The 25,466-nt window shown below is 39.2% G+C and overlaps 2 protein-coding genes across 6 annotated transcripts in view; one reads left to right on the top strand and one right to left on the bottom strand.

Moving 5' to 3' along the window:
* The first annotated feature begins 5,274 nt into the window (after positions 1-5,274).
* srgap1a (SLIT-ROBO Rho GTPase activating protein 1a) overlaps positions 5,275-25,466 on the top strand; it is a 129,917-nt gene continuing 109,725 nt past the window's right edge. For 2 of the 5 annotated variants that reach the window (XM_067420230.1, XM_067420228.1), the window contains exon 1: positions 5,277-5,812. In XM_067420230.1, the coding sequence (XP_067276331.1) occupies positions 5,743-5,812 (70 nt within the window). In that variant the 5' untranslated portion in view covers positions 5,277-5,742. Of the gene's footprint in view, positions 5,813-25,466 lie in introns of all 5 variants that reach the window. The other 3 variants (XM_067420229.1, XM_067420227.1, XM_067420231.1) reach the window with 2 other exon arrangements.
* LOC137043430 (zinc finger BED domain-containing protein 4-like) lies at positions 19,643-22,909 on the bottom strand. The gene is made up of 2 exons (XM_067419704.1): positions 21,590-22,909; positions 19,643-20,682 (listed from the first exon to the last, which is right to left on the bottom strand). The coding sequence occupies exons 1-2, from the start codon at positions 22,885-22,887 to the stop codon at positions 20,184-20,186; spliced, it is 1,797 nt and encodes a 598-aa protein (XP_067275805.1). The 5' UTR covers positions 22,888-22,909; the 3' UTR covers positions 19,643-20,183.

Raw genomic sequence — 25,466 nt, 5'->3', positions numbered from 1 at the left:
ATTCTACTGCTACTTATTTAATTAATCTGATCTTTTCTAAATATACAGTCCCTGACAAAAGTCTTGTCACTTATCTATTTTCTAGAAATACCTGATATTAACCTGACTTTTAATTAATTAATTGGTGTTAGAAATAGCTCATATGAAAAGCTAAAACCCTCCCAAATGATGTTTAATGCACTGAAATAAATAATTTTCATAGAAAAAATATTTATCATTTAATCAAGACAGAAAGGTCAAATTTTGGCAAGACAAAAGTTTTGTCGCCTATACAGAAATTGAACAAATTTACTGCAAATACAAAAATATGTCAGCAAATTAATTTGTGGTGCTGTGAGATTCAAATTTAATATCTTGTATGACTTCCATGAGCTTGAAGGACTGCATCCATGCGGTTTGGCAAGGATTCATACAATTTATTGATGAAGTCATCAGGAATAGCTAAGAAAGCAGTCTTGCATGCCTCCCAGAGTTCATCAATATTCTTTGGTTTCGTCTTCCATGCGTCCTCTTTCATCCTACCCCACATATGCTCAATGATGTTCATGTCTGGAGACTGGGCTGGCCAATCCTGGAGCATCTTGATCTTCTTCGCCTTGAGGAACTTTGATGTGGAGATGGAAGTATGCGATGGAGCACCGTCCTGCTGCAGAATTTGGCCTCTTTTATGGTTGAGAATATAAGAGGTAGCTAAGATTTCTTGGTATTTTAGACTATTGATGTTTTCTTCCACCCTGCAGATCTCTCGCACACCCTCATACTGGATGTAACCCCAGACCATGATTTTTCCGCCACCAAACTTCACTGTTTTCTGGGTGAATCTCGGATCCATTCTGGCTCCAGTAGGTCTCCTGCAATATTTGCGGCGACTGTGGTGTAATTCAACAGAAGATTCATCTGAAAAATCCACCTTCTGCCACTTTTCCAGCATCCATCCTTTTAGCAGGCTGTGGGCCTTGGCAAATGCCACACGTTTTTCAATTGTCTTTTGTTTAGTGCTGGCTTCTGGGCACTGATTCGACCATGGAGGCCATTTCGAGACAGAATCTGACAAACTGTTCTGGTTGACACAGGGACTTCAGGTGACCAGGTCTCGTGGAGCTCTGCTGCAGTGGAAAATGGGCTGGCCTTGGATTTTCAAGCCAACAAACGGTCCTCTCGAGCAGTTGTCTTGCGGGGTCTGCCTGACCTGGGCTTGTCAAAAACGTCTCCAGTCTCTTCAAATCTTTTATCCTCTGTACTTGACGCTGAGACACATTGAAGGTGTCTGCCACATCAGCAGTGGATCTGGTCTTCAGCCTCTTGATAATCAAAACTTTAGTCTCTGGGTGAATCTTAGGCATGTTTGCAGAGGCCTAGTTGCAGTTGATGTGAAGGTCTAGCGTACTGGGGTTCTTTTTATACACACTTGAGACCTAATTGATCCATTATTAGTCACAGGTGAAGCTCATATGACAAGGTGACAACACTTATGTCTTTGCAAAAATTGACTCAATGGGCTTTACCAAGCTGTGAATATTAGAATACTTTTTGAAAGTTTAGTTTTTCACTGAAACATTATCACAAAAGCTGGTGGGATTAAAATGAGCCATTTCTTGTAAAAAAAATCTTGATTAGAAATATATTTCAGCGACACTTTAGGTCAATTTGTACACAAGCGACAAGACTTTTGTCAGGGACTGTATAGTGTACAATATATCATGTGCTGGTCGAGTGTCCCACGACCGGGACGGAAACCACACTGTTCCTCCTGAATCCGAGGTTCCATCTATCGGCCGAATTCTCCTCTCCAGTACCCTGACATAGACTTTCCCGGGGAGGTTGAGAAGTGTGATTCCCCCGGTAGTTGGAACACACTCTCCGGTCCCCTTTCTTGAAAAGAGGGACCACCACTCCCGGTCTGCCAGTCTAGAGGTACTGTCCCCAACTGCTACACGATGCTGCAGAAGTGTGTTAGCCAAGACAGCCAGCGTGCTGGAGGGTTCATGTAGCCTGACAAGCCAGACCCACATCAAGATGTTTGGTCTGGAAACTCACCATTGACAGGGCTCATTCGAGGGGTGGGATAAAAGGTTGTCTTTCAAACTCCCTCTGCACGGCGTGCACGCAATTGGATAGCGCTAAAACCAATCAAAGCAACGAAGGTGAAGCAGAGCCCGTTGACAGATTAAACTTTCGCAGTATCGGTCAGCACAACTCAAAACACATCTTGCCTTTTTAAGAATGACTTCAGTGCCGTTCTTTGTTCTTTTCTCAGAGAAAAGCTTAACTTCAAGTCTTCCAGAGTGGCGGTTAAAGCTGATTCGAAAGACCGCCGTTCGTCAGCTTCTGTGTTTACTAGAAGCACGCAAGCGCAACTCTGCCGTCATTATGTTAAGCCCCGCCCACCGACTCTATACACAATGTGATTGGCCCAACAAGAGTTTGGCTTTTACAGCTCAGAAGTGTATTGAGAGTTGCTAGACGACACTCGGACGATTAGATTTGCTGCCACTAGGGTGCGTCTAGATTTCTAGGTTAGGGTTCATGGGAGTTTGCCCAACAAATATACATTTGCTTTGTGGATTTGGAGAAGGCATTCGACAGTGTTCCTCGTGTCCTGTGGAGAATGCTGTTGAGGGTCCCCTGTTTAGGGCTGTTAAGTCCCTGTACGACCGGAGCAGTAGTTTGATCCGCATTGCTGACAGTAATGGGTCCTGCACACTGTGCGAATTTTTTTTTTCACAATCCTTTGCGAATGTCCCTTGTCAGACTGTACGAACGTGATCCCCGATGTAAGCCATGTCACACGTAAGATCTCAGTTGGCATTAATGTCAGACTGAACGATAGTGAAGGCGTGCTAAAAACGAACGCACGCAAGAAAACTCATCCGGAGTTTTATATCATCAATGAATGACGCGTTCGGTGACGGTGAGCTGCATTACACGCAGGACTGAAATGCTGGCTACAAAGAAATCTCTAGCTCTCATTTTGTTCATAGTTTGTCTTGAAAAACCGGAGATCTTTGACTGTCGTCGTAGGAGAAGTCACACTGCAGGATTGTTTGCCAAATCTTCTGACACTGCCAGAATTTCGTCTGAGGTAAAATTTGATCGCAGCGCTCATTAAACGGCTGCTGGTGAACACGTCAAATTAACGATCAAAGACGTCAGATTTTAGCCTAGGATCAGAAGATTTGGCACACAATCCTGCAGTGTGACTTCTCCTACGACGACAGACAAATATCTCGGTTTTTCAAGACAAACTATGACCAAAACGAGAGCTAGAGATTTCTTTGTAGCCAGCATTTCAGTCCCGTATAATGCAGCTCACTGTCACCGAGCGCGTCATTCATTGATGATATATAAATCCGGACGAGTTTTCTAGCGCGCGTCCTTTTTTGGCGCACCTTGACTATCGTGCAGTCTGACATTAATGACAACTGAGATCTTACAGTGTGACATGGCTTACATCGGGGATCATGTTCGTACAGTCTGACAAGGAACATTTGCAAAGGATTTTGAAAAATCGCAGTGTGCGGGACCCATTAGACTGTTGCCCCTGCGACCCGGCCCCAGATAAGTGGAAGATGATGGATGGATGGATGGATGGATATATATATATTTATATTATGTGCATCAACAGGTTAAGTGATAAACGCATACAAATTACTGCTATCAAGTCGATTAATTGCGATTAATCACATCCAAAATAGATGTTTGTGTTTACGTAATGTGTGTGTGTACTGTGTATAATTATGTATTATTCTCTAAACACACATACATGTATTTCAAGAAATATTTGCTTGTTTATATTGTATATATATTCATATAATTGATATTATAAATATTTTGTATATAAACATAAAAAATAAATAATTATAATATTTAAACACAGTACACATATTTTTAAAACAAACTTTTATTTTGGATGTGATTAATCGATTTGATAGTACTAATGTACAAATACAATTCTTTTTTTTCCATTGTCAACTTATGTTCATGTATTTAAAAAATAAAATAAATTTAAACTTGTTTGCTTTAAAAAAAAAATCATTTTTGTTTATCTCTACTAAATTGGTGGGGCTGGTATTAAAATAGTTTTGAACCAAAAATCAATTTCATATTTTCTATTATAGTATTACTCACTCTACACACAACTGCACTGTTTGTGCATGACATTCATTCACACAGAAGGGATAAATAGATTTTTAACTTTTATTTTTAGCAGATAAATTAAATCAATGTTTTGTTTAGGAAAATTATCCCGTCAATATCTAATGTGAAGAAAGTAGGCCTATATTATATATTTAAGACACTGTTATTATTTTGTCATAAACATGTAATAATTCATCTTTTTATAATGGATTTTTGTAGATTGAAAGTGGGTCTGGAGCAATAGTAAAAACAAATTCTCTATATAAAAATACATCTGTAAAAGTAGCAAAAATAATTAAAAGCATGGTAAAACATTTCCCCAAGTTTACAATATATTCTTCGTAACGAAGTGATGCCTTTAACTCTTACGAGGGGATAGTTGTGTGTGTCCTAAAGGTGTCCATTAGGTGCTATGTGACATCAGCTGGCAATTAGTTTAGGAGACTGACACAGATGTGAAGAAATTGTTGAATAAAATTGTTATTTTTGTTTGTTTTTTGGGCATTAAGCATTCATAGCTTTAAGGTTGAACCATTTTAACGATGTCTTTTTCTGGGACTTTTCCCCTCTGGGGGCAGCTAGCTCTCGGATTTCATCAGAAATATCTTAATTTGTGTTCCCGAAGATAAACGAAGGTTTTACGGGTTTGGAACGACATGAGGGTGAGTAATTAATGACAGAATTTTCTTTTGTGGATGAACTAACTCTTTAAGCTAAACGACTTGCCATGCTCGGTTATTTATTTTTAATGTAATTACATTTACTGGCCACAAGGCGTCCTACACAACACACACTGGTGCGTTGCTTTAGCATGAATCAAACTAGTTGAAACCAGTAAAAAATATTTACAATTGTGGCTTACTTTAAAATTTTAAAAGTCATTACCACATCATATGCACTTTTCAAAGGATTAAGACTGTAACGATTAAGCGTTAACAGCATATATCAATCTCAAAAACAAATTTCACAATAAGTTTTCAAACTGTTTAGCTTTGTTTGTTTGTCAAAATGCAACATTTTGAATTGCTCAAACTAAAAACAACACAAAATTACTTTCGGGGACAACTGGTTAGAAAAGTTGTCAATCCCGTCCACATTTCCGCTACGTGCACCCCCTCCACCTCCAATCCCTCCCATTTCCAACCACTTGCTTTTCCAGCTGCTTTGAGGTCAGTCAGATTCCGTGAAACAAACAGTCACACGGACGCGAGGAAAGGGTGCTGAAAATCAAGCTAGCCCTGTGTAACATGGCATGCTATGTCTGTCCAGGTCCGTCGGCGGGTGACTAAAAGACAGCTTGAAGGGCTGAATTTCTTCTCGCTGGAGCAAGCCGTGGACATTTGCCCAAGGAAAGGGTTACTTGTTTGGGAGGAAACTCTTCCAGCGCGCGCTGTTTTGATAGCATTGACGGCGGAATTACAAACGGAATCGTTCGGGACTCGGACGATGAATTTTTGCGGGGTTTGGCTTGTGGGATTTTCCGCTTGAGCAACTTGGAAAATCTATGGGATGCACTTGCTGCAGTAGCTGCTAAAAGCCCCAAAACAAGCCAGTTTACAAACATTCTCATAACTGAACTATTGATATTGCTATTCACCATTGAAAATGTCGAATCCTCCTGTGAAGTTTAAAAAGGAAAAGGAGATCATTACAGATTACGAGACTCAAGTCAAAGGTAAGAATCATGAACTGCAGTGTTAGTTGAATGGTTGGTTATGGCAGTGGTGCAGTGAAAGTATTTAATTATTGAACGGATCACTTGTGCGTCGTGCTAATAGTTTGATTCACAGACTGAACATTTTGTGCAAAGAATCAGAAGAATGTAAATCAGGTGATCTTGTTTTTTTCTTTCTTTTTGCTAACAAGAAGTTTTTCACATGTTGTCAATGACAAATAAGGTTGATCTTGCAAAAAATAAATGTTTAATAATCTAGTTAAAACTCATTAAACAATATTGTTTTTCCAAATATTTTGACAATTTTTTTTAAAGTGGCATAACATCAATTATGAACTTGATCATTATTTTCAAAACATTTGTCAAAGTAATGCATTTTTGATTCACGAAAATCAAGGTGTTGTCCATTGAACCATTTAAAATGCCTATTCATAGAAAGGTCACAATATTAAGTTTGATTTTTTAATGCATAAATGTTCCTCTCCATTTATGCTTTTTTGTCACATGACAGCAAAATGGCTTCTTTCATATTGGTTATGCCACATGGACTTTTTCAATGATTAATTGTATTTTTATTTTACTTTATAAAATTGCTGTTATTATGCCAAAGCTTAATGTAAAGGAGACCTTCTCTTTATTTATTTTTAAACAATCTTCTGACAATCAACCTAGACATCTTGGTAAAAGAAGAAGAAAAAAAGAAAAGAAAATAAGACACTAAATTGAAACCATGTTCATTGTGTATTCAGTATTGGATCGTCATTTATGCGCATATTGTGCTCAACATAACTCTTTTCTGGTTTGAGTTTATTAGTTTTCCATTCAATTTTGAGTATTTAATCTGGAAGTAACGCTACAGTATATGGGTCCTCACAGTCTCAGAAAACTAGAAGTATCAGGTCATTTTAAATGAATGATTTCCAGGCCTGGAAAATTCTTGAAAGTTAATACAATCGTAACCCTTAAAGGAGAACCTAGAAATGTGAGGTATGTGCTTTCTCGTGGCATGCCGTCATATTATAATTTAGAAGGTGATGATGCTTGAGTTTTTTATACCAAGTTAATTGACTGAGTAATTGCAAGGACCCTCATTTTAATATTGTTCTCCACAATTATACTCACTTACTCACTGTCCTTCCCCCAAGCCACTCAATGTCTCTAATATTGCTCATTATACAGACACCTTTTTCTGTAAATAAATGTACAATTTTGTAGTTGCGCCTAAAAATATCGGCTACATTGATTGCAAATGACTGGAACAGTCATTATAACTCATTGGCCAAATTTGCTCCCGGTCTTCTCAGAACTTTTTAAAAGGTTCCCTTTTACTTTCCTGCAAACTAAGCCGGATGGTCTGTTTCCTTTTTGTCTCATGAGCATCATCATCCTCATCACAGGAAAGAGGCAGTTGCTGCATTGTAGTAACCATGGGGATTTGGCATTACCCCAAGGGCTGAGTCCTCCAGGGCTGTTTGCAGACAGAAATGCCTATTATTTATGTAGAGGGAGAGAGCGTGCGAGAGAGAGAGAGAGAGAGAGAGAGAGAGAGAGAGAGAGAGAGAGAGAGAGAGAGAGAGAGAGAGAGAGAGGTACATTGGTATCATGACATTGCGTTTGTCAGAGCAGCAGTGCTCATTTGGCAGGAATGTCTCTATCCCCTCGCTCTGATGATGACTAAGACTGTTAATAGCAGCATGATGCACAGAATCCGCCTGTGCAGAGCATCTCATTAGCTTTGTGTTGTAGCCAAATGGGGTTGTAGTAACATGAAAACCCCCCTCAGATTAACAGTCATGTTTTTTTCCATGACTGAGGGAGGAAGATTTGTTGTAGCACAAACTTAATGCTGTTGTAATGTTGACAGTTATTTTATTATGCTTTTATATTGTCTTCTAAATGTTGGCATCCATATCAGATACATTTGAATTCAAAGGCACAATGTGTAAGTTTTTGCCGCTAGAGGTGGCTTATTCAAAACAAGGGCGTAGCTTGATGACACCTGGATTTAGAGGAGCTTTTATTATGTCGCAGACGAGCGCTTAAGCTTATTCCGGTCATGCGTATGCAGTGCTGTTTTATCATATTAGATATATTATTTTGAGTGTGTTGAAAGTTATAATGCTTGTTTGTGCGTTAGCTTGCCGGGTACTTGTTGCACACTGCAGTAAGCTAGATTGATATTAGGCATGGTTAAAACATGGTACTCTCTGGATTTACAGGATTTACAGTGTTGAGCTATAGAACAATAATTCGTTTTCTGTTGATGAAAGTATCCAAACACTTGCTCATCTGACTAATAAAACACATAATATATTGAAGCGCCTTTGTTTCCAAAGTTTCTACAAAATAAACTGGAAATCAAGGGTAAAGCGAGTATGATGTGATGCATGGACACGTTCCGTGTCCTGCTTATTTCTCTTGATTTAAACATTCTTGGAAACATTTTGTTAGATGCACGTGCAAGTAAGTCAACAAAATGTATAAAATTCTATTGGTTTTTGGTTATTTGTATTGAATATTGTGCGTGTAACATTTTGTGTAAACCTTGCTTGTGTGCACTATACCTAAAACTGATACACCGAACAATCTTTGTTCATTCAGGCGGAATAACTAATCTCTTAGTAAAGTTCTTCAGCAAAGAGTCGCCTCTTGGTATTTCATTTGAAAAATAAATGACATATTGCTAATTATTTGTTTGTCATAATGGAGTTGGAGTATTATCTAATTTGTGTGCACAAATTTGATGCTGACATTTAAAAAAAATAAAAAATAAATGTCATCGGAGAAGGGCTACTGGTTTGGCCCTCCAAACCTATTTCGGGTGAAACCGATTTTTGTAATACTAAAGTATTAAGTATTTTCATACCGCAGTGGTGTAATGTCTAATTTGTGTCATACTGATATAGTCAGATCACCTTTCCTTAAATTTCCTTCGATCTGACTTGAGATGTTTTGGGATTGACTACTACACTGTAGTTGTTGTGAAAGTGATACTGTAAGAGAGAGGAAAGGCCTGAACTGTGCCTGGAATCCCTCTTTATCGGCTTATGCCACGGATTCATGTGTCGTTGTGTCCTAAGTGGTGTGCTGTTTGTATTCTAGGCTCCTGGTGTTTGCACATTGTCTTCTTATCCTGATCCTGACTGTCACAGAGCATGCATCATATTATTTGTGCTTAGATTATTTATTTTATTTTTCTGATTCAATCCAGCTGGGAAGCTAATAAAGTCAAAAGTAAATGGCAGTTTCACAACCATTTTATAATTGTGAACTGATTTATTTGGAAAGTAAAATAAAAAGTATGGTAGGACTTAATTAGTATGTCTTATTCATTAGCAATTGATTGGATTATGAATAGTGGGTGTTACCTGGCGGAATGGGGCAGGTTGAAGGGGGAAATAAGTGGGATTTGGGATGTCAGCCGCAAAGGAAAGGTCTATTTTGATGAAGATTACGAAGACAGACTTGTGTGTTCTATGGAATAGAGATAAATCATGCACTGTAAGATGACTAGAATGTGTATTAGGACATCAGAGATTTAAGGCACTTCAAAGATTTGCTTCCAAATCAAGTATTTGAATTTTTAAAGGTTTAAGGTTAACATATTAAGTCTATGATGACTTTTGCTCATAGTTTCCACATGCTGTTTCTGTGCTGCCTAACTATAAGCTCAGCAATGACTCGTATTGTTTGCTTTAGCACCACCATCATGAGTCACATGAAGCTTATTTTAGTTATCATGTTGGGTCAGCCAGCTATGACTGAAAGGTCAGAGAATCCCAGTGGTTGCTCCGCATAAAGTTGCTGGAGAACTTAAGTCTTACCAACTCATAAACCTGACCACATTGTAGGGATATCACGGTAAGGAATTATTACTATTATTTACATTGGTATTACTGATAACACATTTATTTACTAGGCTAAAAGGTTTTCTTGAGCATTCTGTCCTTTTTAGGGTTGCATCTTGTGACATCGCATCCTGTTTTTGGTTTGTTTAGATGTCTTTGCACAACACATTCTCACACCCAACTAGTCACATATGGACGCTTGACCCGGACCCCTTGTCGTCACTTTTCAACGAACTGGGCGTACCTTTATCGTCAATAAACGCGCTGGGTGCTCCATTCATTACAATGATAAACCTTTGGCGTCATAAACAGACGCACTGGGTATTGGGAATGTTATCGTCATGGTGAAATTGTATTAGTTTATGATTTTGCCATTATGAAATGTTGGGGTGTGTTTTTCAATTTAATCAGCAAGCATAATTTTATTTACATTTATTTGATTTACGCTATTTAGACATGCTTAACATGTAACCCAACCCCATCCCATCCCTAAACCTACCCATTTGTGTGAACATGATATAAAACACAGGATATAACATACGTCTGCATCCACGAGTTATTCAAAAAGTTAAATAATCCAAGTTTTCCGAGGCCAAACGATTGATTTGTATGAGGAAAATCCCCAAAAGCGATCAGCATCTCTATCCGCCGAAGATCATGCACAAACACATCAATAGTGTTGTAGTACTCGAGATCGGTCTTGGTCTTGTCTCGGTATCGACCGCATTTTTACTCGGTCTCGTCTCGGTCTCGGACGAAGATGACTCGGGATTTTGTCTCAAGACCGGTCAAGACCACAGCTGAAGGCATATAAAGAGCAGAGAACTCCACCCTGCGCGCACTTTCTCTGTCTTCAAAATAAGCCCATAAGCTCTCTCTGATACTTCACATATTAATCTAAATCAAAAGTTCAGGAAACCGAATCCATGTTGAATGTTGCGCGTTCGGACAACTGTTTTGAAGTACCGCTCGGTGTGAATTGCGCTCAAAAATGTTTGACCAGCTAAACAGCTGACATAAATCATACATTAAATAAACAGAAAACAATTTCTATCCAGTTATGAAGTGTTTTCTGTGTGACAAACCTTCCGCGATGTTCTGACAGCCGTGATTCACACACAACGGGTCTGCTAATGTCCGATTCACGACCAAATGGCTCATTTGAACCGAACGATTTTAACGACGGTAATAAGAACTGATCTGTTCAACAATGAACTGAACGAATCAGTTTAATCATTTACTCAGAACACCTCAGAAATGAGAACACAAGTGTGCTTACCCAATTTAGCAAGAGTGGAGAGTAAGATTTATTAGTTTTAACTATCCACAGTATTTCAGCTTATGTATGTTGAATGTGTAGTAGGGCTGGGCGATAAAACGATAACGATAATTATCACGATATAATTTTCCTCGATAAAACGATAACAACAGGTCGATAAATTCTCGATATAATGCTTACGCGCTATGCGTAATGCTGCGCATGCGTATTGCAGACCGGGCTCGTGGGTGCTGCACGTGGTGATGTTTACAGTCTGTGGCTGACAAGCTTGGAGGATCGGAGTTAAGTGGAGCGATTAAAAAAGAGCAATAGTGAAGAAAATGCAGCGCTCACGACCAGCTCGGAGGACACAGATATCGTTGACAAGTTAGTTCCCTCAACTTCAGTGGTTTGGAGATATTTTAGCGATCCCATCAGACATAAAACAGAGCGACGTGCGTGGGCTGCTTATCATAGGTTCACGTTCACCACACGGAATTTAATTATTAAACTGTCGTGTTTCTTCAAAGTTCTTCCACATTGAGCCCAACACAGCGGTGAATCTACATTAACTACATTCACACACCGGCTTATTATCTTTTTAGTTGTAGTGGGTGACTTACAACAAGCTAACATTACCAAACTATAATCACTAAAACATCGGACTTGTACATCGCTATCATAATTGTTTGTCTTTGGTGATGTATTAATGACTCCGCATCGCCTGTATCAAAAGAGAAATAATGTCATCTGGTGTTTAAAATTAATAAAATAGACTAGACAGCCCTTACTGTAGATCCACAAATACTGAACTTTTCTCTCTCCCGACCAGCCCACTGTCGGTGAGGTGTGTGTGTGTATGTGTGTGTGTCGGTGAGATGCACGGTGGACCAATCCACTGTGAGGCAAGAGAAGGGGCCTCAAAATGTTTCTTAAAACGCTTTTTTTTGCCCGTTTGCGTTTTTAGTGTTTTACTTACACAATTAAATATATATGATGCAATATTGACCGTTTTGTTCTATTTCAGCTGCGAAAATCGTTCACAGCAGAACCGCAACGCGTCTCACAGCAACGTGGGTAAATTAACGATTCAGTGTTTGAATGAATCGTTTGAATGAACGACTCAATGACTCGCTCATTAAGACGGCCACCTGCTGCCACCTACTGGTGGTTTAATTTGATCTTTAAACATACTTTCCAACATGTCTTATTTGTCTAATCAAAACTACAAATCTCAAAACATTATTTAATGCTGTTGTAATTTTACAGTGTAAATTTTTGATTTTGATTGGTAACAGCCCTTATAGTGTCTTATTTTAATTTAATGTATTGATCAAAATTACAAATATAAAATGAAACATGAAGCTTAGCCTATATTTAATAAGATTAAGGGAAAATGCCCTTTATATAAGGTAAAAATATCACAAATTTCAAATGATTCAATAAAAATAAAAACCACAAATATGCAGATTTAAATATGTCAAAGCTGACTGAACACTGGTGAGAATAATGCTTCAGAATAAATTATATTTACAACACACACACACACACACACACACACACACACACACACACACACACACACACACACACACACACACACACACTTTTCCGGACAAGCTAATTTTTTACTTGGACAAGCTTGAACGGATTACTTGTTCGAAGGACAAGCACATGAACATGCTTAATGTCAAGCCCTGTATAATGATATTATTGATATATAGTGTTGAGTAAAATAATGCCGACCACAGTAAAGATTTTAATAAATAAATCTACCTCAGTTTAAATAAAATTCTCACTTGTTTGGGAAGTGTTTGTCATGTTTTGACAATAAAGGTTAGTTTTAAAACCACAGCTAACTGTTTGTTTTCTACATATTTCACTCAGGAGCAAAAATATGCCTTTAAACTTAAAAGAAATAAAGATTTTACATTTATCGTGATATTTATCGATATCGACTGATATGCTAAATTATATCGTGATAATTTTTTTGGGCCATATCGCCCAGCCCTAATGTGTAGTAAAATAAATAGTCTAAAATAATTTAGTTTAGACTGGAGTGAGGTGAAAACAGAACAAAGTTGTTTGTTAGCTAGCTGATCATTTTATTAAATTGTATATGGCAGAAAATGTGGCTATTTGTGTTAATGCTATTTCTAATATTGATATGATTATAAACCAAAACAATTCAACCTGTTGGAACAAAAGAAACATCAAGATAAGAGATCATACATAATATGAGATATAAACATAAGATAATAAAGAATGATTGTTTCGTTGCATTTAAACAAAAAAAATGGTGTGTGTGTGTGTGTGTGTGTGTGTGTGTGTGTGTGTGTGTGTGTGTGTCAGCCATCACCAAAGACCATTTTTGACTCAGGAAAAACCCTGCACATGTGAGATATTTGTTAAATCAAACTGTAGTTAATCAAAAAATGCACGTACAGGGTTTCTTTTCCTTGTTGTTGCACAATAAAGCTGCACAACAACATTTTCAATTTGTAAATGACAAATATGTACATATATAAAATAATTTGCTTAAGCAGCATACTAATGCATATCTGTATGATACATATTCCACCTCCTGTTATTCACATTCATTTAAGACATAATGGACTGTGTCTGAGATTAATACCTCATCCAGATTAGCATTCTTAGGGAATTTTGAGTTTTAAAATGGGATTGAGCACTTTTCACAAAACAAAACACAAAACTCTGTTATCAGTTTGGTGTTTGTGTCCACCATAGACTGTAAACAATATGGACACGTCGTCTTCAGTGCCTCCCATTGACGAAAAGTTAAGTGTTATTTGCTTATAGAAGAAAAAGATTAATTCCCACAAAGCTGCAATGCCTTTTGATTATTTGATCAAAACTTCTCTCATGGTACACTTACACACCCACACATACGAGAGAAGTGCCAATCATATGCATATTCCACATTTTATCATAAGTGTGGGGACATGCATTGGTCTCGGTCTTGACTCGGTCTCGGCCTGTCTTGGTCTTGGTCTTGACTCGGTCTCGGCCTGTCTTGGTCTCGGTCTTGACTCGGTCTCGGCCCTTCAAAGTCTTGGTCTTGACTCGGTCTCGGCCCTTCAAAGTCTTGGTCTTGACTCGGTCTCGGCCCTTCAAAGTCTTGGTCTTGACTCGGTCTCGGCCCTTCAAAGTCTTGGTCTTGTCTTGGTCTCGGTTTAGGTGGTCTTGACTACAACACTACACATCAAATTTCAAATATTGCCGCCCGTTACGTGAGATTTCATAGTGAAACTGCATTGGCTCTCGTATATCTTGTGACCAATTGCGTCATTACGTCAGCATTGGTTGTAAAATGTCATTGGCTCTCGTGTGTCTTGTGACTGATTGCGTCATGCTCAGGAGTCTTTTGAATTATTTGAATGAGTTATGAATGAGTTCGTTCACAGGGCAGCGGGATCATCATTTCAGCGATTAAAACATCAAGATCAACTCTGTTCTTGACATGAAGACATCGTATGACTTCAGAAGACTTGGAATGCAACATGAGTTACTTTTATACTGTTTTGGTCCGTTTTTGCAATAAATACTTGTGACTGTATTTTATAAAATCATGTCTGCTTTTATAAACGCAAATAATTAAATGCGTCTGTTTATGACGCCAAAGGTTTATCATTGTAATGAATGGAGCACCCAGCGCGTCGAAAATTGACGATAAAGGTACGCCCAGTTCGTTGAAAAGTGACGACAAGGGGTCCGGGTCAAGCGTCCATATGTGACGAGTTGGGTGTGAGAATGTGTTGCTTTGCACCATGTTGCAGTCTCGGTCCACTTCTTTGGTGTGAACCAAGGTTCAGATGGCAGCGTTCGCATTTAATCAAACCAAACCTGCCAAGTTTGAACAACACACCCTGTGCAATAATGCATTTGTTAAATTAGCATTTCAGACACATTTAGCGAATTATTATTATTATTATTTTTTTTTTATTATTATTATTTTTTTTTCTTCTACTAAATTGAAATGTATGAATAGTGCTCTAAAAATATAGCTTTTTATTTTTACTTTATGAAGCATGGCTGATTTACTTCATGGCAAGTAATCATAGAGATGTGTAAACTCATAATTTGGTCCCTTGGCCAGCTAGCAAAGCACAGTAACATTGGTTTCTTTGGCCAGATTGTCTGCTTGATATTGCACAGTTGGCGTTTTTTATTTTATTTCTCCAGGTCACGACTCACTGGCCTGCCCCTGCTGGCTCCTGACATGGACGCTGTCCTCAACCTGTCAGAAAATATTTCCCCATTAAATGTTATAACCTTTTTTTGATATGGCTATAGAGATGGGAATATTTGTGGGGCTGGCATGACCTGTGGTGTCATCTTAAGCTTTTTTAAACATAATTTTCTCATTATTATGCATTCAGTTTTTGTTATATTTATTGAGAAACTATATTTAGAATATTTATACTTTTAAGATTAAATTAGCCAAACCATGACTATTTTAAAATGGGCAACTGAAGACAAAAAGATGATTAAAAAATGTGAATTTAAATGAATGATGGTGAGTCACAACCTAAAATATACTTTTTCCGTGTACTTTAATGTGCTTATTTTAAACTTAAAAACACTAAAAACTAAAATCTTGTTTATATAAACAGGCTTGTTAGGCATGAAGTACTGTAGTGGCTCATCTTACATTATTTCACTGAGATTTGAGTTGTCACTTGAGTTGTTGCTTTATTATAATGACACCAACCTTGCTTAATTATGAATGAGCTATGAGTTAATGTCTAAAAATGGCCTAAAGGTTGTTCGGTGTTTCAAAAGTCACTGTCAGGATGATCTTGCGGCTTGTGTAATTTTCAGTGCTACAGACTTAAGATATTATTCATAGCTCATACTTTATTCTCTCTGGTTTAGCCTTATCCTGGATTTCCAGTTATTTAATTTAAGTGCACAGATTATACTAACCACAAATGTAATTATATTAATCAATCCGATTTGTATACAAACTGAAAAAAAGGCCAAACACATGGCAATGTTTACTACAGGATTCTGATTATCACTAAGTGAATAATCTGAGTCGGTTCAGTTAGGAAGCGAGTTGTCAAGAATGCTTACCGTAGTTGGGTTCATGGCTTATTTCATTGACTTGGTTTAATTAAAAAGCCAGTCAAACAAATAATTTACAAACTGGACGTACCCCTTTACACTTTTTTTTGTTGATCAGTTTGACTAATTCCTTAAAAGGCCCCAGTCTGAGTATTAATGTGCAAATGAATCTGCTTTTCTTTTCTTTTCTTTGCTGAAAGTTTAGCAGTTGCTCTAAATTACGATTATAAACTGAAGACAAGAATATATTTAGACAAGTATAAACTAAAATTTAAACTATATTATTAACAAAACTTAAATTATATCCTTAAATCAGTTTAAAGTAAGTAAAGCAATTCCTCTGCTTGACAGCTATGTCATTACAATTTACCGCCCGTTTTTGTTAATGAAGTCTCTTTTGCTGTAGAATTCCCACACTTCCTGCTTGAGGCATCCTGTACCACTGTTCCCCACAGGTCCACAAATACCTGCCATCTGCTCCGGCCAGACCATCATCCTTTGTGCTTGATTCTAGTGCCCAAACAGTGGATGAACACCCTTGGTGGTTGAGGGAAGAGTGGGGGTTATTGATGGGACCATCTGTGTCTACTCTCCTTCTCTCTTGTTTAATAAACTAAGCCTGTCTCCTGCCTAGTCTTTCCACGCATGCTGGGCTTTTCACTCCACCCAATAAAATCTGCTTCTCTCCACCCACGTCACACCCTGACTTCGCTATCCTGAGTCTTAACAATACACCGCATGTCAAGGAATTGTTAGGTTTTACTTACAAGCTAGGTTGCCTTATCTGCGTCTATACACAACATTGTTGTACCATTTTTCATTTTTCAAATGGACCATTAAGAGCCACTTTGGGATCAGTCAGTCTGTGATTAATGGCTTTTTTCATTTTCATTTTTCATAGAAGTTTATAAGTGCTTATAGCCAATCTTCAACTGAAGGAAAGATCAAAGTCTAAACCGTACATTTGTTTCTTCTTATTCTATATAATCATTTTACGTGGATGTACATCACAACGCACTGGTCATATTCAGACATGCCCTGGCATGTAGCTCTTGCAGCTTTAGCTCATAGAATAGAAGGCCTTTTGTGACCCACCTTAGACCTGAATAAGAGCAACCCATGCCAGGATGAAAGAACAAGCTCAGAAATCCTTCCCTTGGGGCCCATCAAGGTTGCCAGAGCCCCTTCCCATAAGGCCTAAGTTAGAACTGTTAAGCCTAACCAGTGTTACAAGACAAGAAAGGCGATACTGCCTTCAATGAGTGCAGTTTTTGTCATGGGATAAAGCAGGAGGTGAGATTTCTCCCCGAGTCATAGAAGGTCTCACGTTACCGTTCATCTCCGGTTTAATCTAATTGTTTTAATCTCTTCAAATCTTCTTTCACCACCTAACTTGCACTCTTGAAGCTGAGAAGTTTGTTTTGGTGGAGTGGCTCTTCAAAAAGGTGACTGCAAACATCCTGGAAGGACTTGAGCTTATTTTCGTTTTCTCCACGTGCTTATACATTGTAATGCTTTTGGCTGTTTATTTCTACTGAGCTGGAATGATCTCAGCAGTGTTCAATGCTCACCCATTGACCGGTATTGATCTCCGCTGATTCCCCCAAGTGAAAGCCTACATCATCCCTTAAATACTGGTTTGTATGAGGCTTCATATTAGCTGGGCTAATTATAAATGGCATTAATTAGATTTTTCTAATTCGATGCCATCAACATGATTCACTATGCTATTTTGAAATGTGCAATCAGCTCTGATTTGCTTCAGTGAGACAATTGTTGGCCATTAAGATAAGCAGCAAACAATCAAGGCTGCTGCAAAGACTTATGACGGAGCATTTCTTTGGCATGCTTTAGTTTTTCATTTCGTTTTTCTTTACTATCAGATTAATATGGTTAAGTACTTTCATCTTACCCCTCTACTCTTTTTGCTCTTTCCTGAGATGAATATGTGATGAATCCTTCTCTCATTTGCGTGCGCTCTCCCAACAGGTCAAAAAGCCCTGATTGGTTGTGTGTGTTCCCTTAGCAACCATGCTGATGACTCTGTCATTGTTTATCGTCTGTTGCTCAAAGTAACCCAAGATGCCTCCTCACGGCACCTGCATTCCCTCCCTAAGGCCTCACACTAAAGCAGCTTGGCCTCCCTTGGGTTGTTGTTGGTTGCAAGCCACTCGACACGCTATTTTATTTGCATCTTTATAGCAGAGCTGTGCGATTATGGATAAATTAAGAATCATATTTTTTGTGTGTGTTAAAAATAGAGATAACGATTCTTCCAAAATAACATAATTTACTGGAGGTTCTGACAAAATGTTAATTGCTGCAGTCTATTTAAAAATATTTTGACTGAATGATTTAATGACTCACTCATAAATACTTTCATTATGAATCTATGTTTTTGAACAAACCTGAATGATTAAATGACAATAATTTTTCTTAACAATCACTTGTTGCCACCCACTGTTACTTAAAGGGTTAGTTCACCCAAAAAATGAAAATTCTGAGCCATCGGATTTCAACAAAAATATCTTAATTTGTGTTCTGAGGATGAACAGAGGTCCTTACTTAATATTTATGGGTCCGGAATGCCATGAGGGTGAGTAATTAAAGGGATAGTTCACTAAAAAAGGAAAATGTGATGTTTATCTGCGTACCCCCAGGCCATCTAAGATGTAGGTGTGTTTGTTTGTTTTGCTTATGTGTGTGTGTGTCTAACAGAGCATACCTTTAGCACTCTGGACTCAGACACGTATAGGCCAGGGCTCGCAAAGCCCGGCAGGCCGATGAATCTCATTATATTCCGTTCTTGTTCTGCTATTCTCTCTCGTTGACATCTGAAGGGTGGCACGCACGCCGAATGTGTATGTGTGTGCGCGCGGTTTGCGCTTATATCGTCCGATCTTGCGGGCTATGTGTAGTCCAATAGTCTAATCAATCGCGGGTCGATGAGGAATAAATCATTGTGTTTGTTTGATAAAGACATTTTACGAGTCCTGTGATCGAGAAAATCATTCTGGTTGTCACTTCTCCCTCATTCTCTCCTCTCCGTCATATGGAATGACAGCGGAGCTTAAGCTATTATATATAAATTAACGCAGCGTGCATTTTCTGTTTGATCCATGGCACGTAGAGAAATTGAGATCAGCCATAGATGTAAAGGATGCAGCAGCAACATTAATAGGGAAAGAAAAGGGTTAACAATAACCTTACTCTGAAACAAGTGCAGTTATAGCCTACATAAGGTACCATATTTTCTATTTAACTTTTATTAGACTCCAGGTCGAAAGAAAAGTATGTTTTTTTTCACTGAGCACGTTCTCTGCATTCTGAGCGCGATGCACTGCAAGCTCCCTCTTGCTCATATTCGAGGTAAATCATTAACTAAAGAATGGCTTTTAAAATAACTTTAACAATAATTTATTGTATTTTATTTTATTGTTTTAATATTTTTGTGGCCGTTTTAATTAACACGATGCTATTTAGCTGTTTTAGTTTGCGTCTTTAAATTCATCCTCTTTAAAGCATGCCATATTCATTCTGATGGACGTCTTTTAGGGATGCACGATATTGGATTTTTGCCGATATCCGATATGCCGATATTTTTCAGCTCATTTTGGCCGATGCCGATTAGGGATGGCCCGATACCATTTTTTCCCAAACCGATACGAGTACGAGTATTTACATTTGTGTACTTGCCGATACCGAGTACCGATACCGATATTTCTACCACGAAAGTAATTACAGGCTACCAGAAAAGAAGACAGAAGACTATTTTAGAACACAGGTTGGAAGACTGTTTTTATTTTCTCTGCTTGTTTAAACAAGTCTAAAATAAATAATAAGTAAAATAATAAATGTAAGCAATTTCAAATAAAAAATAAATTATATATATTTCTGTGTAAACAAAAAGCCTCAATACTGGCACTGTCTTCACAACTGACAAAATATAAATAAAAACATATTGTACAGTCAACAATGTCAACTCAACAATATATCAATGAAATGTTTGACAGCGTCTTCAGCTTTCAATTTAACTCAATTTCAATGTAACTGTTGTGTATTCACAATTAAACTACTGCATATTTCAATTGAACAACAATTAAACTATGTGGCACAGTGACAGCTCCCTTGTTTCAATTAAACAAACATTTCAGTCAGCAATGTGATCTGAACTAGCTTAGGTACTTTTTGGGAGAATGAAAGGCAGGTTCTTTTTGATGAACAAAATCATCTCTGCATGATCAGCTGTGATTCTGTTTCTGTCTTCATTCACAATATGTGACACTGAGCTGAACAGCCTTTCACTGTCAACACTACTGCATGGTGCTGAGAGGTATCTGGATGCCATTTTGGCCAGAGTAGGGAACCGGACTTTGTTAACTGCCCAGTATTGTAGTGGTTTGTCTTCTCGAGAAATTGTGGTCTCCCCTAGGTATGTCTCTAATTGTGCAGTAGAACCTGCTTGAGCTCTGTTTAGAGAGACTGGTGCTTGCTCATCTGCTATTTCATCAAATATACTGTCCAGGCTGCTTGCCTGGTCCCTGCGTGGTTTTCTGGCAGGAGGCTCGTGCAGGTCATGATTCTCCTCTTCTCTAGACGACCTCAACAGCTCACGCATCAGCATCTCCTTGGCATTTGCAGCAGTGCTGGTGTTAGAGAAAAAAAGATGTTTGTACCTATAACAGAGGGAGAAAAAAATGAGGCATCTGACAATAGGTAATTTATTATAATAATATAGCCTAATCAAATAATTTATTAATGAAAATTAAATCCTAAAATGTACTTTTCAGCAAGACATTGGCAACTTAACTCGCTATCTAGCACACACACGCTCACAGACACAGATACACACAGACACACGCTCACAGACAGACACACACACACACACACACACACACACACACACACACAGACAGATACAGACACACACGCACACAGATACAGACCCACACGCACACAGACAGACACACACACACAGATACAGACCCACACGCACACAGACAGACAGACACACACACACACACACACACACAGATACAGACCCACACGCACACAGACAGACACGCACACACACACACACACACAGATACACAGATACAGACCCACACGCACACAGAAAGACACACACACACACACACACACACACAGATACAGACCCACACGCACACAGACACACACACATACACACACAGACAGACAGATACAGACCCACACGCACACAGATACAGACCCACACGCACACAGAAAGACACACACACACACACACACACACACACACACACACACAGATACAGACCCACACGCACACAGACACACACACATACACACACAGACAGACAGATACAGACCCACACGCACACAGATACAGACCCACACGCACACAGACAGACACACACACAGACAGATACAGACCCACACGCACACAGACAGACAGACAGACAGACAGACACACACACACACACACACACACACAGACACACACACACACACACATAGATACAGACCCACACGCACACAGACAGACAGACAGACACACACACACACACACACACACACACACACACACACACACACAACACCTACCTGGGGTCGAGTAGAGTAGCGATGCTGTAGAGGGGTTGTTCTTCCACATCAGAAAATCGCCTTCTGACAGCTGCAGCTAAAGTCCCTTTCATAGTTTTGATGCCATGGTCATCGTCGGTCTCTCTAGACAGAAATCGCTGCAATACAGTGACAGCAGGAATCACATCTGCTGCCATAGCTTCAGAAGAGCTAACTTTTCGCGTTAACTCCTCAAACGGACCCAGAACAGTTACAACCTTCTCCAGCAGTGCCCATTGGTGAGCCGTGAGATTATCAGGGAGTTCATGTTCGGACACAAAAACTCCTAGTGCCCGTTTCTGCTCAATCAGGGACTGGATCATGTAAAATGTACTGTTCCAGCGGGTCTGTACGTCCTGCTGTAGTCGTTTTGCAGGCTGACCGATCTCTAACTGAATGTCTTCGAGGCAGGAGTAGGCTAGAGGTGAATGTTTAAAATGGCCAACGATTTTGCGTCCGATAGCCAATGCATCAGCAACACTTCTCTGTGATAAAAGTCCTTCGTGGACCACCAGCTGGAGAGTGTGAGCGGCACAAGGTAGGCTGGGGAGTCCAGCATCATTCATGCCCTTAATCATATTTTTAGCGTTGTCTCGTAGCACAACGTGGACAGAGGTTTTCGGAATGCACCAGGTCTGAAGCATCCCATCGAACGCGTCTGCTATGGCTTTGCTGGTGTGCGAACCCCGAAACGGCTTTGCTTGTAAGGTGGCTTGGCGAAGAGTAAAGTTGTCATCAATCCACTGTACAGTTAAACTGAGCAGAGACATTGGGCAGACACTGCTTGACCAAATATCTGTTGTAAAACTGACGGTCGAAACGTCACGCAACAGGCCACTGACGTGCTTTTTCACGTCATTAAACACTTTCGGTAGCATAGCGGTGGTAATGTGATGGCGGCTCGGAATTTCGTATCGCGGCTCCAGTATGCCAAGAAGATGTCGAAATCCTATATTTTCAACAGCCGACAATGGCTGGTCATCAAGTGCAATAAAGTATGCAATTCCCTCTGTTATTTTTAGTGCCCGTGGATTATCTCTGGACATCTTCTCGCGCTTCTGTAAAACCTGTGTTAATGTTGGCTGCTGAGTTGCTTGTTTAGCTTGACTAAACTGTGTGTATTCAGCACTATGATGCGTCTTCAGGTGTTTAATTAGATTGCTGGTGTTAAACGATGTACTTTCTTTTCCTCCTCTCGATACCTTAGCTGAACATAACTTACAGTCTGCCTTGCTGCTGTCATCATCCCTTATCTTGAAATGGGCCCAAACCGCCGACATTTTACGTTCATATGGCGTTCACCTAGACAAAACGGCGGCTCGCAGCGGACAGTTTCGTTTCACAAAACGCACGTGGTATCGGTGCGTGGTATCGGCTCATTTTTATGAGTACGAGTACGAGTATATGAGGACGGTATCGACCCGATACCCGATGCCAGTATCGGTATCGGGCCATCCCTAATGCCGATACCGATGCTGATATATGTTTATTTTTTCCCTTTGTTTGGAAACAACACCATTTTGAGCAAAAACTATTTTTTTTTCATTCTGGTTTCAGATTTCTGAGGTATCCTTACTAAAAGGATTCTTGTTGAAGATAAATAAATGTTAATAAAGTTCTTTTTATGATAAGAGTATATTAAAAGCTCTGAAAATAACAATAATAAAGTCAGTAATTTTTCACCCCAGATGCAGCTGTAACCTAAATATTGTATTTTGGGATTTAACGTTTGTGCACATGAAGTGGGGGTGGCATGACATCCATTGATGCTGTCTTTTAATTCTACAATTATTGTAGAGCTCCTTGGATTATTTTTCATCATCCATTTCGTAAAATTTTATGACAGATTAATACACTGTATATAAAAGTATTTAATTTACAAGTGTCATGCTTGGGATTTATGACATCATTACTGATTTGTTTATTCAGAACAAGAAGTAACTTCAATTTATTTGTGTATTCTACTTTTCATTGTATTACTGTAACAACAGCGCCCCCACTACATGTATAAATATATAGCGGTCTAGCTGGAGGGCACTAGGACCTGGAGGAGCTTCTGCTGCTGTGGAGGCTGCCGCACGCGCTAGAGAGTGGGGAGACGCGATTGGGCTTGTTTTGGGTTCGTTTTGTTGTGAAAACGTGGCAAATCTGCTGCTGACGGTCACGTCCTTCTGTACGTGCATTCAGAAATTCAAGGCAGCATTTAAAAACAGTCAATATAAAATCACTTTACATGCAATGTATTTTCTTGTTTTCACTTGAAGAATGACCGCAGTGCTGACATGGTCTTATCGCTGTAGCACTCCTTGCACACGTGAGTTATTGCAGGCACATATCAACACGTTATCATATCGGCAAGGCATATCGGCATAATGTTTTCATATCGGCCGATGCCGATTTTTATATTTTAAGCGTTTATCGGCCGATTCCGATGTCGTGCCGATAATATCGTGCATCCCTAAAGTCTTTGGCTGCCACATTTGTATTTTTTTATTGTTCCACATCAAGTGTTGCTCTTAAGAAATGTCAAGTGAAAAAGAGTCAAACTTTTTTAAACGAGACCCCTGCTGTTTCAATCCACTGTGTTCCATCTAGCTGTCTTTTGCAAGAACTCTTCTTATGTAATCATCTGATGGGAGTCAGGTGAACTCTAAACCAAAAAAATATGTAGTTTTTCGTATCTATATTGTATAACCAAGTTGTGTTTCTCTGCATGGCCCTTTATGCCACTCTGGGTGTGAATGATGGTATAAGGTCTACTAACTTGGCTGTTCTTGCAGTAGAACTGCTCCTGGCACTCAGCCCAGTGTGTCTTTGTCTTCATCCTACTTAAACTAATGCAATCCCAAACAATCAAAGTTTGGCAGCTACCACAAACAAGCATCTTTTATCGTGGTGACAAGTCAGGCCATGTTTGTCGTCATCAAATAGAGGCTCAAAGATTAATAGTCAATTTTAGTGATGGTAAAGTTAAAGGCAGTTGAACCGCAAAGTCAAAGCAGTTATGGGTTTTTGGGAGTTAGTGAAAACGTGGGAAAGCCAGTTAATTTCTTTGTTGATTTTTATTTAGCAATAATAATAATAAGAAAAAAAATCACAATCAATATGTAAACATTTTGGCTACTACCAATAGGAAATTTTATGATAGAAAAATATTTCTGTATTTTTAGTTTCACACAAAGTATTAAAGGTCCCATTCTTTGCATGTTTTCGAAGCTTTGATTATGTTTACTGTGTGCAATATAACGAGTTAATGTTTCGCGTGTAAAAAAACACAGTATTTTCACACAATTTACTTATCTGTACAGCGCTGTTTCCTCTGTCCTAAAAACGGCCTGATGATTTCCTTGTTCTATGAAGTCCCTCCTTCAGAAACACGTAACGAGTTCTGATTGAGCCAGCGCTTCCCGTGTTGTGATTGGACAGCAGCTTAGCGCACTTTGTCTGGAAAGGTCCCGCCTCTTACCATAACGGGGAGATGCAAGTGCTGAATGCGCGCTCTTCTCCACGTGGGAGAGCAACAAGACCACGCCCCCTTTTTTGTGCGTTCTTGTGGGCGGAGGGTTAGGGTGCGTTCACACTTGTCATGTTTGGTTCGATTAAAACGAACCCTGGTGCGGTTGCTCGGTTAGTGCGGTTCATTTGAACATATGTGAACGCTGCCACCCGAACTCTGGTGCGCACCAAACAAGCGGACCAAGACCGCTAAAAAGATGGGTCTCGGTCCGCTTCCAAACAAACTCTGGTGCGGTTCGATTGATATATGAACGCAACACGGACCAAAGACATGTAAACGGACCAAAAACCGGACGTATAATGTCACAAGATGCCACGCATAATGCAGCTGATTTGACGACGC

Source organism: Pseudorasbora parva, chromosome 16 (genome assembly GCF_024679245.1).
Source record: "Pseudorasbora parva isolate DD20220531a chromosome 16, ASM2467924v1, whole genome shotgun sequence".
Classification (NCBI taxonomy): domain Eukaryota; kingdom Metazoa; phylum Chordata; class Actinopteri; order Cypriniformes; family Gobionidae; genus Pseudorasbora; species Pseudorasbora parva.
Note: the sequence above shows the minus strand (reverse complement) of the source record. Positions and strands in the feature narration are given on the sequence as shown.

Bases quoted from the DNA above. Each gene is read 5' to 3' on its own strand.
- LOC137043430 (XM_067419704.1), bottom strand. From the start codon at position 22,887: ATGTCGGCGGTTTGGGCCCATTTCAAGATAAGGGATGATGACAGCAGC. The intron at 20,683-21,589 runs GTAGGTGTTGTG...CCTCTGTTATAG, and splicing joins GCTACTCTACTCGACCCCAG to GTACAAACATCTTTTTTTCT.